This window comes from Scyliorhinus canicula, chromosome 9, assembly GCF_902713615.1.
Source record: "Scyliorhinus canicula chromosome 9, sScyCan1.1, whole genome shotgun sequence".
Classification (NCBI taxonomy): Eukaryota; Metazoa; Chordata; class Chondrichthyes; order Carcharhiniformes; family Scyliorhinidae; genus Scyliorhinus; species Scyliorhinus canicula.
The window spans coordinates 139,879,820-139,893,841 of record NC_052154.1 but is presented as its reverse complement, the minus strand read 5'-3'; the positions used below and the strand labels follow the sequence as shown (position 1 = coordinate 139,893,841).

Genomic DNA, 14,022 nt, shown 5'->3' with positions numbered 1-14,022 from the left:
TATCCATTTTGGTAGGAATAACAGCAAACGGGATTATTATTTAAACGATAAAATATTAAAGCATGCCGCTGTTCAGAGAGACTTGGGTGTGCTAGTGCATGAGTCACAGAAGGTTGGTTTACAAGTGCAACAGGTGATTAAGAAGGCAAATGGAATTTTGTCCTTCATTGCTAGAGGGATGGAGTTTAAGACTAGGGAGGTTATGTTGCAATTGTATAAGGTGTTAGTGCGGCCACACCTGGAGTATTGTGTTCGGTTTTGGTCTCCTTACTTTTAAAATTCTGAAGGGAATAGATAGGATAGATGCGGGCAGGTTGTTTCCACTGGCGGGTGACAGCAGAACTAGGGGACATAGCCTCAAAATAAGGGGAAGTAGATTTAGGACTGAGTTTAGGGGGAACTTCTTCACCCAAAGGGTTGTGAATCTATGGAATTCCTTGCCCAGTGAAGCAGTTGAGGCTCCTTCATTACATGTTTTTAAGGTAAAGATAGATAGTTTTTTGAAGAATAAAGGGATTAAGGGTTATGGTGTTCGGGCCGGTAAGTGGAGCTGAGTCCACAAAAGATCAGCCATGATCTAATTGAATGGCGGAGCAGGCTCGAGGGGCCAGATGGCCTACTCCTGCTCCTAGTTCTTATGTTCTTATAACTTTGTTAAATAAATGCAAGTCGGGCAGCATGGTAGCATTGTGGATAGCACAATCGCTTCACAGCTCCAGGGTCCCAGGTTCGATTCCGGCTTGGGTCACTGTCTGTGCAGAGGTCTGCACATCCTCCCCGTGTGTGCGTGGGTTTCCTCCGGGTGCTCCGGTTTCCTCCCACAGTCCAAAGATGTGCAGGTTTCGTGGATTGGCAATGATAAATTGCCCTTAGTGTCCAAAATTGCCCTTAGTGTTGGGTGGGGTTACTGGGTTATGGGGATAGGGTGGAGTTGTTGACCTTGGGTAGGGTGCTCTTTCCAAGAGCCGGTGCAGACTCGATGGGCTGAATGGCCTCCTTCTGCACTGTAAATTCTATGAAATTCTATGAAGTCACACTTGTATTGTTTTGTTACTCCCCATCTGCTGAGCAAAGGCTGTTTTTCTTTAAATTACACTGTTTCCAAAATGGAGGTTGAGTTTTATGATCTGATTTAGTCAGGGGAAGTGAGGGAGGAGGGGTGGTTCAATTATTCCGTTAGTTTATATACCTTCCCAAAAAGTTGGAATAATTCATTGGGGGCATATTGAAAATATGTTTTGTTGAACAGCAAAATTCTTAATACGCTAGCATTAAAGAATATTTCAGTTCTGTCATCAGATTAAATCTAACTACATTGGAACGCAAATTATCCACCAAAGTTTTCACAGCTTAAAACTTTGCACAAGATTTTGCCTCATTACACAAAACAGTAATGCCAATCTCACAATGTCCAGTTGAAATCAGAAATATAATTCAATGAAGGCTGAGTATACTTCACCTTTATTCCAGGGATGAACAGTGGTGATGGTATGCTATACCATATGTACAAGACCAATATATATCAATATCTTGATTAACAGCAATTCCTATCATCTATCAATCAAATCACTTGTATTTGGGTGGTACAATAGCACAGTGGTTACCACTATTGCTTCACAGTGCCAGGATTCCAGGGTCGACTCTCGGTTGGTGTGTGGAGTCTGCACAATATCCCTGTGTCTGTGTGGGTTTTCTCCGGTTTCCTCCCACAAGTCCAGAAAGACGTGCTGTTAGGTCATTTGGACATTCTGAATTCTCCCTCCATGTACCCGAACAGGCGCCGGAATGGGGCGACTGGGGGCTTTTCACAGTAACTTCATTGCAGTGTTAATGTAAATCTACTTGTAACAATAAAGATTATTATTATTAATATGGGAATTAATAGAGGTTTTGCTACGTTAATTTAATCCCAGTAAATTAAGCTCCTCGTTCTCTCCCACCATACAGAGTTCCCCCATCATTCATTCCCATTGAGGAGAATCTCAATAGTTTAAACTCGCTGCAGCAAAGGTGAATAGAGTTTTTTTCAGCGATGGCTCCTTTTAAAATCAATTATAGTAGATTAGCAGCGTGAAAACTGACTGCAGTTCCAAATCTGGAACCAGATTTGCCATAGGTTGCAAGTTTCATCAGCTGGAGCCTTGAAATGGATGAATTAAATTTGAACAATACCATTCAAAATGTTTGCGTTCCCTATGACTGACTATGACTGAATTTTTTATTAAAAATGTAACTAATTGTGCGGTCAAGTATTCAAAATCCAGTAAGTCTGGAAAATGCTTTAAAACAGCTGCTTTGTTTCAGTCTGGGAGTCGGTTTGAGAAAAGGATCTGGTCAGTTTAAAACTTCTCCAAGAAAGATGAAATCCATTTGAAGCTTTCAAGAGATATTATAGATGATGAGAAAATAGATTAGATATGAAGTGATTGAAAAATACAGTAAGCAGGGAGGAAAAGAGTGACAAGTGCAATGCCTTATATTGGGTTGGATTCGTCGGTTCCCCAGCCGCATGTTTCTCAGTGGTGCGCCATTCGCTGTTGACGAGATTCTCTACTCCTGCCGCTTATCAATGGGATTTCCCATTGAAGCCATCCTATGCTGCCGGAAAACCCGTGGGCAGACGTGCACTGCCGGCAGGAATAGAGGATCCCAATGACCAGAGAATTCCGGCCTTTTCCCTCTTATTAGGGAATTACATGACATTAGATGTGCTGAAACTTCACCAGGTTAGTAACAAGTATGACACGCAAGTATTACTTTACATTGAATCATTGAATTTGCAATCACATAGGCTATGAAGCAAGAATTTGTGCCAGTTGGCAGGTTTAATGTATAATTTATAGCAATCGTATACAGAGTATTTTTGGCAAAATACACATATCAGAATGCAGTTGCACTGCAGAAAGCCCAGCACTCTGCCACCAACAGGAGTCTCATGGTTTTGTCATGGATTAATTACTTTGTGATATGGGATTCAAAATAATCGGACTTTAAAAAATTATAATCAGAAATGCCAATTGTCGCAATTTTTATTTTTCCCATTCATTTACTGGCGAGGGCAGCATTTATTGCCCATCCCGCCAGCATTATTGTCCATCCCTCATTGCCTTTGAGAAGGTAGTGGTGAGCTGCCGTCTTGAGATACTGCAGTTTATGTGGTTTAGGTACACCCACAGTGCTGTTAGGGAGAGATTTCCAGGATTTTGACGAAACAACAGTAAAGGAACAGCGATAGATTTCCAAATCAAGGTGGTGAGTGGCATGGAGAAGAACCTTCAGGTGATGGTGTCTTCTGCGCTTGCTCTTCTGGATGGTAGTGGTCATGGGTTTGTAAGGTGTTGGCTAAGGAGCATTAAATTGAGAAGTGCAATGCAGACTTTTAACTGGATAAACTATGTTTGAAACAATCTGGATGAATGGAATTTCATTTTGAACAATCCAGTGTAATTCTTCCAAAAGAACACAGTACATTTTTCTTTAATGGTGTGGGGTCCATTTCTGTGTGTGTGATCCTGGTTGTAAATATTTAAAAGCCACATGCCCCTATATGATTGCTATTGGTTTCAGTTGGCTTGTCAGCTGGTTCATGATGCAGAGCAAGGCCAACAGTGCGGGTTCAATCCACGTACTGGCTGAGGTTATTCTTGATGGCCCGGCCTTCTCAACCTTGCCCCTATTCTGGAGTATAGTGATCCTCAGGTTAAATCACCACCAGTCAGCTCTCAACCTCAAAGTGGAAATAAGCCAATGGTCATCTGGGACTATGGTGACTTTATTGGTTTAGTTTGCCTATTATAAAAAGCTAATGAGTGGAATCTGTTTCTTATTTTGCATTTCTGCAGGAAATTATGGCAGGAGATGTGAGGAGCAAGAAGAATATTTGGGAAAACAAAACTGATTCTTCCACCAAATCACATGCTGCAAAGGTGAGTAAACCAAATAATGTTATCAAGACTTGTAAACATAAGACTTAAAAACATAAGAAAGTTTAGAATGTGAATAGACCTTTAATGCAATCTACATATCGTCCATACATGATAACTTCAATCCTGTACCCACCCCCCTCTCCAATCATCTTCTCTTACTCCTACCAAGTGGGATGTGGGTCAAACAGATGTACTAATATTTCTATTCTTTCTCATGGAAATGTAAAGGTTTAAAGAGGATCTATTTACTTAATTGCAGTGTTAATGTAAGCCTATTTATATATTACATCAAACAGAACAATCCCAGTCACAACTACAAAAATGGTAGCAATCGGATCTATACAGAAGAATAGAGTTATGTATATTATTTTGCCCTGGTACTGATTTATTATGTACAAGACGATAATATGCACATCCAATGTCTGATATATCATGCACAACAGCTTCAGTTACAGCTCCGTTAGACCTAGAGATGAACATCTAAAAATGCAGCATCTGTTTTTGGTGAGCTGTAGACAAATCTTGATCTAAAGTTACATTTTCTTGAATTGGATTGGCTCTCAAAATATAAAGCTGGCTATTTTGAGACTATACGTATTTTTGTTTCAACTGTGCAAAGCAAAAGTTCAGAAGTCCAGCCTAGTCAGCAAATAGGCTTTTCCTTTGGCTCCTGTTTAATTACTGCATAAAAATGGACAGTGACATTATAAGCCACGATGGGAAACAGGTTTGCTCATCAACGTACTTTTAATGGGACTAGACATCCAATAGACGTGAATAAAGAATGTGGCTTCTATTAAAGTAAATTTTGAATTCAACTCGCTGACAAACATGCGGGACAGTTCTGAATAGAAATGTGTCTTTGGCTGTGGTGCAAAATGGACATTATTGAATTTGATCATCGATTATACACAGCGCCTGCTTTTCAGTTTCATTGACTGCAGTAGAATTACATATCACGTGCTGCGTTTAATGGTGGCCGGTCTGCTACCATTTGTTTTGTGCAAGCGCCTGAAAACATACTCCCGTAAAGTATAGGTTTGGAAGATAAAAAGATTTCCAGTCAGAATGAATGGAGAAAGGAGATTGTGGAAGAATGCTCCCAGTTTTATATAGTTGCATGCATAGGTGAGGTAAATCTTAAGATGAAATAACTCCAGAGCAGGCAGACACTTGACACGGATGCAGGGGGTGACAGATTATGTCCTTAGTGCTACTCCTGTTTGTGTCCCAGAGCGTTAAATGCTTTGCTCACTTGATTGAAGCCAATGGCAACAACACAAACAAATGGCATCAGCTTGACTGTCCCAAGATCCATGATTTAATGCAATGGTACAGAACTCTTCAATAACAACTTAAACTTGCGTAACACCTTTAACAAAAAATTCTACTGCTTGAAATTAGAGCTTACACAAAAAAGAGTTATAACTGGACCAAGAAGCTGATAAAGAAAAGGAGAATAGTATTTGAATGTAAACTAGCAAAAAACATGCAAACAGACTCATAGCTTCTATTGGTATGTAAAGAGGAAGTGTTTGGCTCAGAGAAATTTAGGACCATTGTAGGTAGCGTCAGGATAATTTAAGATGAGGAATAGAAAAATGGCAGAGAAACTAAATGATTACCTCAAGCGGAACTCTCCAGCCACTGGTGGGATCTAGCTCACTCCCGCCACGGGTTTCCCGGCGGCTAGGAGTGCATCCAACTGGAAACTCCGTTGACAACAGCGGGATCAGAAGATGCCACCGCCAGCCAAGGACTGGATGCCTCCATTTCGTGGTAGGTTCCACAGAAAAGCCCAGCCCTTGAACAAAATTCTTCTTTTGGGAGGTTACGTTCTCCCGCCAGAGCTGAATTGCACAACGGGAGCGCAAATTAAGAAGTGATTCCCAACCCTTAGCCATGCAAATTTGTTGCATGGTGAGGATTATGGAGTTGTCGAGAGAATCCGCTGTCGGGCTGCCATTTTAAGCGGGCCACCCGATAGAGAGGTCCCACACCTATCCCCCACAAGACAATTCAGCCTCCCCCTCCCTGCAGCACAATTCAGCCCCCCACTCCAAGATTTTCTGGGTCCAAGCCCAGTACAGAATATGGAGGTGACCTGCCCCTCCCTCTCACCTCACAGAGATGTCCTAAATAAAAGATGGCCCCCCTAAATATGGAGCACCCCCCCCCCCCCCCAATAGACTCCCCCAGAAAAATGACCTCTGTCAGGAAACTCCCAGAATGGAACCCCCGGTCTAGAAGCTAGAAAGCAGTCCAGACAATGGCAGTAAAAACATCACTGCTTTAAAACTCACCAGAGCAATACACCTGCTGGTTCTGACACAGGAAGCAGCACTTGTCAATTCCTGGAAAGAGAAAACCAGTCAGCTGTGGTTAAACCCACCCACCTCTCCTCAGATCTCTGATCTGTAAGCCATTCATTCATTTCTCTTTAATATTGATTTTACTCGACTTTGATTGACAGCTTCAACACGCACACACACACAGTGGTCAGGATTGTTCCATTTATCTTCCTTTACGGATGAGTGATTCTGAAGTGCTCTAACCGCAATGTTTCTTTATACATTTAGAGTACCCAATTTTTTTTTCTTCCAATTTAGGTGGCAATGTAGCATGGCCAATCCACCTAACCTTCTCGTCTTTGGGCTGTGGGGGTGAAACCCACGCAGACATGGGGAGAATGTGCAACCTCCACACAGATAGTAACATAGGGCTGGAATTCAAAACCGGGTCCTCAGCGCCACAGTCCCAGTGCTAACCACTGTACCGCATTTCACCCTCTAACTGCAATGTTTATAAATATCAGGCTTTGATTGACAGCTCCTGCACCACTTCAAATAGAAATAAGTGCTGTCAGTTTCTAGCTGACCAATTCCTAATTACTGAAGCATGGAGATGCCCCTGCACCACTTCAAACAGAAATAAGTGCTGTCAGTTTCTAGCTGACCAATTCAAAATCACTCAACTATGAAGGGAGTTGATTAGAAAGCACTTAACTCTGTTTGAAGTGGTCCAGGAGCTGTCAATCACAGCTTGATGTTTAAACACATTGTGGTTAGCTCACTTACCGTGAAGGAAGATGAATGGAATCATGCTGACAGCTGCGTGTGTGTGGAAGCTGTCAATCACTTCTGCGGGGGCGGGGGGGGGGGGGGGGGGGCTGACATGGATCTCTTTTCTAGGGGGTGTGTGGGGGTGTCTCTTTATTTAGTGGGTTTCTGTGGGGGGTTCTCTTTATTTAGGGGGTCTCTGTGGGGGTCTCTTTATTAGAGGTCTCTGGGGGTCTGTTTATTTAGGGTCTCAATGATCCATTTGCATCCTCCCACTGCTGCGGGTGCGAACCTTGATCCCGATGCCAGTGGGTGGCCGGTGCATTGGAAACTTATCAGCGCCTGGCGCTGAGCCCCTTTTCTTTACAACCACTGGACTCTGGAATGGTTCCTACAGATTGGGGGGGGGGGGGGGGGGGGGAAGGTAGTGAATGTAACCCCGCTATTTGAGAAAACAGGGGACTATAGGCCAGTGGCCTAATCTTGGTAGTAGGGAAGTTTCTGAAGTCCATTATCAAGGATGTCACAGCACAGCATTTGGAAAGCAGTGGTGTAATCAGACAAAGTCAGCATGGATTTATGAAAGGAAAATCATGCTTGACAAATCTACTAGAATTCTTTAAAGATGTAACTAATAGAGTTGATCAGGGAGAACCAATGGATATGGATTATTTAGACTTTCAGAAGGCTTTTAACAAGGTCTCACATAGCAGATTAATATGTAAAGTGAGAGTGGATGAGATTATGGGTAGTGTCTTGAGATGGATAGAAAGCTGGTTAGCAGACAGGAAGCAAGAAGTTGGAATAAATGGGTCTTGGCGGGCAGTGACTTGTGGGGTACTGCAAGGATCTGTTCTAGGACCCCCAACTGTTTACATTATATATTAATGATTTGGATGAGGGAACTAAATGTATTATCTCCAAATATGTAGATGATACAATGTTTGGTAAGAGGGTGAGCTGTGAGGAGGATGCAGAGATACTTTTATTGGATTTGAACAGGCTGAGTGGGCAGGTGTATGCATGCCAGATGCATTATAATGTGGATAAATGTGAGGTTATCCGCTTCGGTAGCAATAAAAGGAAGGCAGATTATTATTTGAATGGAGGTAAATTGAGAGAGGTGGATACTCAGCGTAACCTTGATGCCCTCGTACATCAGTCGCTGAATGTAAGCGTGCAGGTACAGCAAGCAGTAAAGAAGGCAAATGATATAGTGCCTTCATAAGGAGAGGATTTGAGTATCGGAACAGAGATGTTTTACTGCAATTGTATAGGACATTAGTTATGCCACACTTGGAGTATTGTGCACAGTTTTGGTGTCCTTATCTAAGGAAGGATATTTTTGCTATGGAGGGAGTGCAGCATAGGTTTGACAGTCTGATTCCTGGGATGGCGGGACTGTCCTATGAGGAGAGACTAAGTCGGTTAGGATTATATCTATTGGAGTTTAGAAGAGTGAGAGGAGATCTCATAGAAAGTTATAAATTTCTAACAGGATTAGATAAGGTAGATTCAGAAAGAATGTTCCCGATGGTAGGGGTGTCCAGAACTAGGGGTCATAATTTGAGGATAAGGGGTAAACCTTTAAGGACTGAGGTGAGGAGACATTTCTTCACCCAGAGAATGGTGAATCTGTGGAATTCGCTACCACAGAAAGTAGTTGCGGCCAAAACATTGTATAATTTTAAGAAGAAATTAGATATAGCTCTTGGGGCTAAAGGGATCAAGGGATTTGGGAGGAAGGCAGGATCAGGAAATTGAACTTGATGATCAGCCATTATCATAATGGCAGAGCAGACTCGAAGGGCCGAATGGCCTCCTCCTGCTTCTATTTTCTATGTTTCTATATTTCTGCAAAGTATCAATTGAGTCGAGTTTACTTTCCTGTAACTCTGTCAACCATAAGTGGTCCAATCTAAAATGATCTTGTTTTCTGGGTTTGTTTTAGAATCTTTCCTCTGGTGCAAGATACAAGTTTGTGGTAACTGGCCATGGCAAGTACGAAAAGATTGACGTTGCTGATGATGAGCACGATACCAGTGCAAATAATCAATCAAGTGAGTTCTATGCATTTTTGCGGTTGGGAAACAAGTGCGTGATTGGCTTTGAGAAGGATTTTGAAACATGGAAGTGATGGCCAGGTTCACTTTCGATCTGGCCAAAATATTGAAGGAGCGACAGCTACCTGGAGGTCATCTTAATACAGCTGCTATAACTGCCTGTTTGTTTTGAAATGTTTTCAAAGTAACTTCATTGAAGCCTACTTGTGACAATAAGCGATTATAATTATTATTATTAAATGTATGTTAAGAGGATGTTTTGAGGCCTAGAACTGAATTGGTAATTCAGTACACAATATAAGCACCCTAGGAATTAAATGCGGAGCGATCCTCGCCACTCTGCATTTTACTTCAAATATTTTCAGAGCGCTTTCTGCTATTCAGAACATTTACATGCCTTTGAGTTTCAAATTGTGTGGCTAGAGAACAGCCTAGAGCTGGCAGTGCCCTTTGATTTGCTGGACAATGTTGCCATACAAGTATTGGTCTTAAACTTGGAATGTAATAGTGATCAAGGCCCGCTTCAAAGATTTGAAGTGAACAGATTTGATGGACTTGATCTTTTCCTAGATGGGTTTGTTTTTAAATTTTAAATTTCCAATTAAGGGGCAAGTTAGCCTGGCCAGTCAACCTAACCTGCATATCTTTGGGTTGTGGGGATGAGACCCACGCAGACATGGGGCGAATGTGCAAATTCCACATGGACAAAGAGCTGGGACCGGGATCGAACCCGAGTCCTCAGCACCGTGAGGCAGCAGTGCTAACCACTGTGTCACCGTGCCGCCCCTCAAGATGGCTTTAACGACAATTAGGAATTTGTCTGGTGTGATGTTTACAATGACCGCTCGTGGCCCAACACCAGTTATTGCACTAATCGTTATTTAAATTATTTGAAAGGTTGTCCAATTTTGAAGTCCTTGATCCACATTAGGGTGAGTGGACAGTGGGAATGGTGGTGGGGTCGGTTAGCTCGGTTGGCTAGAGAGGGATGCAGAATGACGCCAATGGTCAGGGTTCAATCCATGTGCTGGCATGAGGTAGATCTTGAAGCCTATTTCCTTGCCTTGCTCCATCGAGTTCTCATGGCCATAAGCCATCATTAGCTTCAGACAATGAGGACACTGCATGGAGAAAGAAAGAGAGAAAGTAGTTATTTTCATCAGTTGAATTATAATTTGTATAGTTATTAAATAGGCATGACATTGCTAAATGCTATTTGTATGATCGTCTGGTATGTTATATGGTAATCAACCTATAGATCAGTGCTATTTGGAGCATATTTCCTTCATACCTGATTATAGATTTTTGTTGGTCAAAGCACCATAAAACATTTAGAGTCCGCGTATGCGCACGGCGACGGCATCCAGGGGCCGCGATGAGCACCATGGCAGACTCGGACCACGGAAGCAGCTGTAAGCTGTAGGCACCCCCCGATCGGTCACGCGCCCGAAGATCCAACCGGCCCAATCTGTCCCCAGCCGCCCTCCCATAAGGGCCCCACCACCTGGTGTCCGATCACCCCGCCCCCCCCCCCCCCCCCCCCCAAACCAGGACCGCCGCGGGCTGAGTCTGCAGCCGCCACGTGAGGTTCCCGAAGGCCGATAGCTGGTTAGAACCATGCCGACGGGAACTCGGCCGGTTGGGAGCAGAGGATCGCTGGGCTGGCCTCTGGCAATGGGCCCCCTAGCCACACAGAGTACTGAGTGAAAACGCTGATTCTCGGGTCCCGGAGAATCGACGGACCTGCGCCGGGCCCGATTTCAGTGTGAAAGTTGATTCTCCGCCCCTACACCAAAAGCGATTTTGGCGCAAGGCTGCGATTAATCCAGCCCGTAGCTCCTTCAGTAATATGTGTCCTCAGTATCCCTAATCTAAACAAGAAAACAAATAGATACCTGTAGTTTTGTCCTTCTGATGGTTCTCCAAAGCATGAACATTAAACATCAAGTGAAGACCAGATCAAAGCCAAGTTGAATTTCAATTTGAGCATGGCTATCTCTGTAATGTAATGATGGGGATATTCTGGCTTGGCTTGCTTTGATCTGTTAATGAGATAAGAAAGCGGGAGTAGGCCATTCAGCCCTTCAAGCCTGCTCTGCCATTTAATAAGATCATGGCTGATCTAAGACTCACTTTGCTGATTATTTATTTAACTGATTTTGGTGTGCTGTGCTCGAAGGCAGGTGCTAGACCTCCTTGTCTGCTGATGCTTCATCCTGAGCTATTTTACTTGGCAGTTTTTGCCACTGATGGTTTGCCGTTGCCTTCCACTCTCAGGGGCAGGGGAAGAAGGCAGGTCCCAAGCATAACCCAGCTGGACCAAGAATTGAATCCACACCGTTTACATATTCTGAACCACATGCTCGCCGTTCAGCCAACTGAACCCCACTTAACTGACTCTTGACTTTTTAAATAAATTTAGTGTACCCAATTAATTTTTTCCAATTAAATTTAGCGAGGCAATTTAGCGTGGCCAATCCACCTATGTGCAAAGAGAATGTGCAAGCTTCACACGGACAGTGACCCAGAGCCGGGATCGAACCTGGGACCTCGGCGCCGTGAGGCAGCAGTGCTGACCACTGCACCCACCGTGCTGCCCTTTGTTTTTTTTTGATGCCGTGCACATTTTGCTACATATGTATTGGGAACCATTTTCCTCTACATCTTTGACTTGTGGTTGCTGCATTTCCGGTTATGAGATAATCAAGTTGAAGTGGAGTGTGGAGGGGGTTGTCATTTAGAATATTCCCTTCATGAATTAGATGAGAATGAACAATTCGTCAGGGCAAGCGTGAGTCCTTAGCAGCGTTGATGGTTCTCCCAGCTTTTCCATTTAAGGCTTGTCGGTCTGCTTTCCTGCATGTTTTCCATGTGTGGGGAGCCTGAACTAATGAAGATGAATGCCTTGTCTGGGAGATTTAACCAAAGTAGCCCTCCACACAAACAGCCCAAGTGTACTTACTCCACTCGTGAACAGGGCCTTGAATGTGCAGAATCCAAAAATTGAAGTGTATATGCTATGCTTCGGAAAATTATATACCGTGGACTGGGTTCTCCGGTCGCCAACGCCGAAATTGCGCTCGGTGATGGGCCGGAGAATCAAAGTTCCCGATCAAATCGGGGGCGGCGCCACTTTCACGATGCTCCGTCCCCTCTACATCTGAGTTCCCGACTGCGTTGGTTGCGTGTGGCCTCATCCCTCAGGAACTCGGCGTGGCGGCTGCAGACTCAGTCCTGCGCTGCCACAGTCAGGGGGAGGGCCGATCCACGGGCAGGGGAGACTTTATCAGGGGCTGGGGGCACTGTTGGCGAGTGGTTAGGGGCGTGCAAGCCAGCCAAACCCGGGGGGAGGGGCACTATTTTGCAGGTTGGGTCCGTGAACAGCCGGCGGCATGTTGCACAGCACGGTCGCTGCAGGCCACCGCTGTGCACATGCGCCGCCTTGGACCCTGCAATTCTCCTGGCCGTATCGGCAGCTAGAGCCAGGTGCTCTACACTGCTGGCATACTAGCCCCCAGCTATATGGAGGTGGTCGTTTTGCGCCTACTTTTCAGGCGTAAAATGCCACCTTTCCCACGCCAGCCTGAGGACATAGCCTCACAATTGGGGAATTCAGCCCCATGACTTTATAAAACAGGACAATGCCCTGACTCGAGGGGAGATGGTGGCGTATTGGTAATTTCTCTGGACTAGAAATCCAGAGACTAATGCTCTGTGAATAAGGGATCAAATCCGGCAACACGTGGATTTTAAATTCAATTAATTAAATCTGGAATTGAAGTTAGTTTCAGTAATGGTGACCGTAAAACTATCATCGATTCTGGGTCACTAATGTCCTAGCGAACATGATACTCCAGATCCATTCCAATGTGGTTGACTCTTAAATGCTCTCAAGGGCAAATATTGGCATTGCAAACCTCACATCCCATGACAAAAATATAAAAAGCATAATGCTCACAGAATGTACATGTGGTGAATGTAACTCCGTAATTCACACTATTATATATACATGAAACCATGCATTTGTAAGCGCAGTTGCGTTGCCCGACCACTAGGGGGAGTAGCGCTGGGAATGCTTAGGGGTTGGTACAGGGCTCCATCCTTGGCTTCGCCCACGACTCCTCCCCCTGGACTGCTGTATAAATACCAATGCTCAGAGCCAGTCGTTCAGTTCATCGAGAGTTCAACGCGGAACAGGATGGCTCTGTTGTAAGTAGATTAAAACCACTGTTCATATCTTAAAGCACGTGTCTAGTTAATTGATGGTTCCATCAATTTAATCTACTTAAGAAACAGCCAGGATCAATCATGGAATCAGCCCTCGAGCCTGAGCGACTGGAACTCGGCCCACAGGATGCAGAGGCAAAAAATACTTTTTCTCATTGGCTGCGGTGTTTTAAAGCCTACCTGGCGGAAGCAAGCACAGCCGAAACAACAGAGAAGCAGAAACTGAGCCTACTGCATGCGAGGGTGAGCCACAGAATCTCTACTCAACTAAACTGCGGCAGTTCGTATACTGAAGCCCTAGCGCTACTCGACAAAATGTATGTAAGGCCTGTAAATGAGGTCTACGCGCGACACGTGTTTACTACTCGCCGCCAGCGGCCTACGGAATCGCTCGCAGAATTCCTGAGAGAGCTTAAAAACGATAAAATCCTGCGGTGGAGGATCGAATTCTCCAGCTATAGCTACGATATTAAGTATCAACCGGGGACGTTCAACGAGCCCCCAGATGCCCTATCCCGCGGGACGTGCGCCAGCGCGCAGATCGACCGCCTGAAAATCATCCATAACGACCTCTGTCACCCGGGGTCACCCGGCACGCCCACTACATCAAAGCCCGAAATCTGCCTTTCTCCACTGAGGAGGTAAAAGCCGTCACCAGAGACTGCCCGATCTGCGCGGAGTGCAAACCGCACTTTTTTAGACCAGACAGGGCCCACCTGGTCAAGGCTTCTAGGCCCTTTGAACGCC

At 44.5% G+C, this 14,022-nt stretch overlaps 1 protein-coding gene across 3 annotated transcripts in view; it reads left to right on the top strand.

Annotated features, from left to right (window-relative positions):
* Positions 1-14,022, top strand: part of lsp1a (lymphocyte specific protein 1 a) — a 451,893-nt gene that overhangs the window by 418,639 nt on the left and 19,232 nt on the right. For all 3 annotated transcript variants that reach the window (XM_038807720.1, XM_038807718.1, XM_038807719.1), the window contains 2 exons: positions 3,843-3,926; positions 8,937-9,045. In XM_038807720.1, the coding sequence (XP_038663648.1) occupies positions 3,843-3,926; positions 8,937-9,045 (193 nt within the window). The remainder of the gene's footprint in view (positions 1-3,842; positions 3,927-8,936; positions 9,046-14,022) is intronic.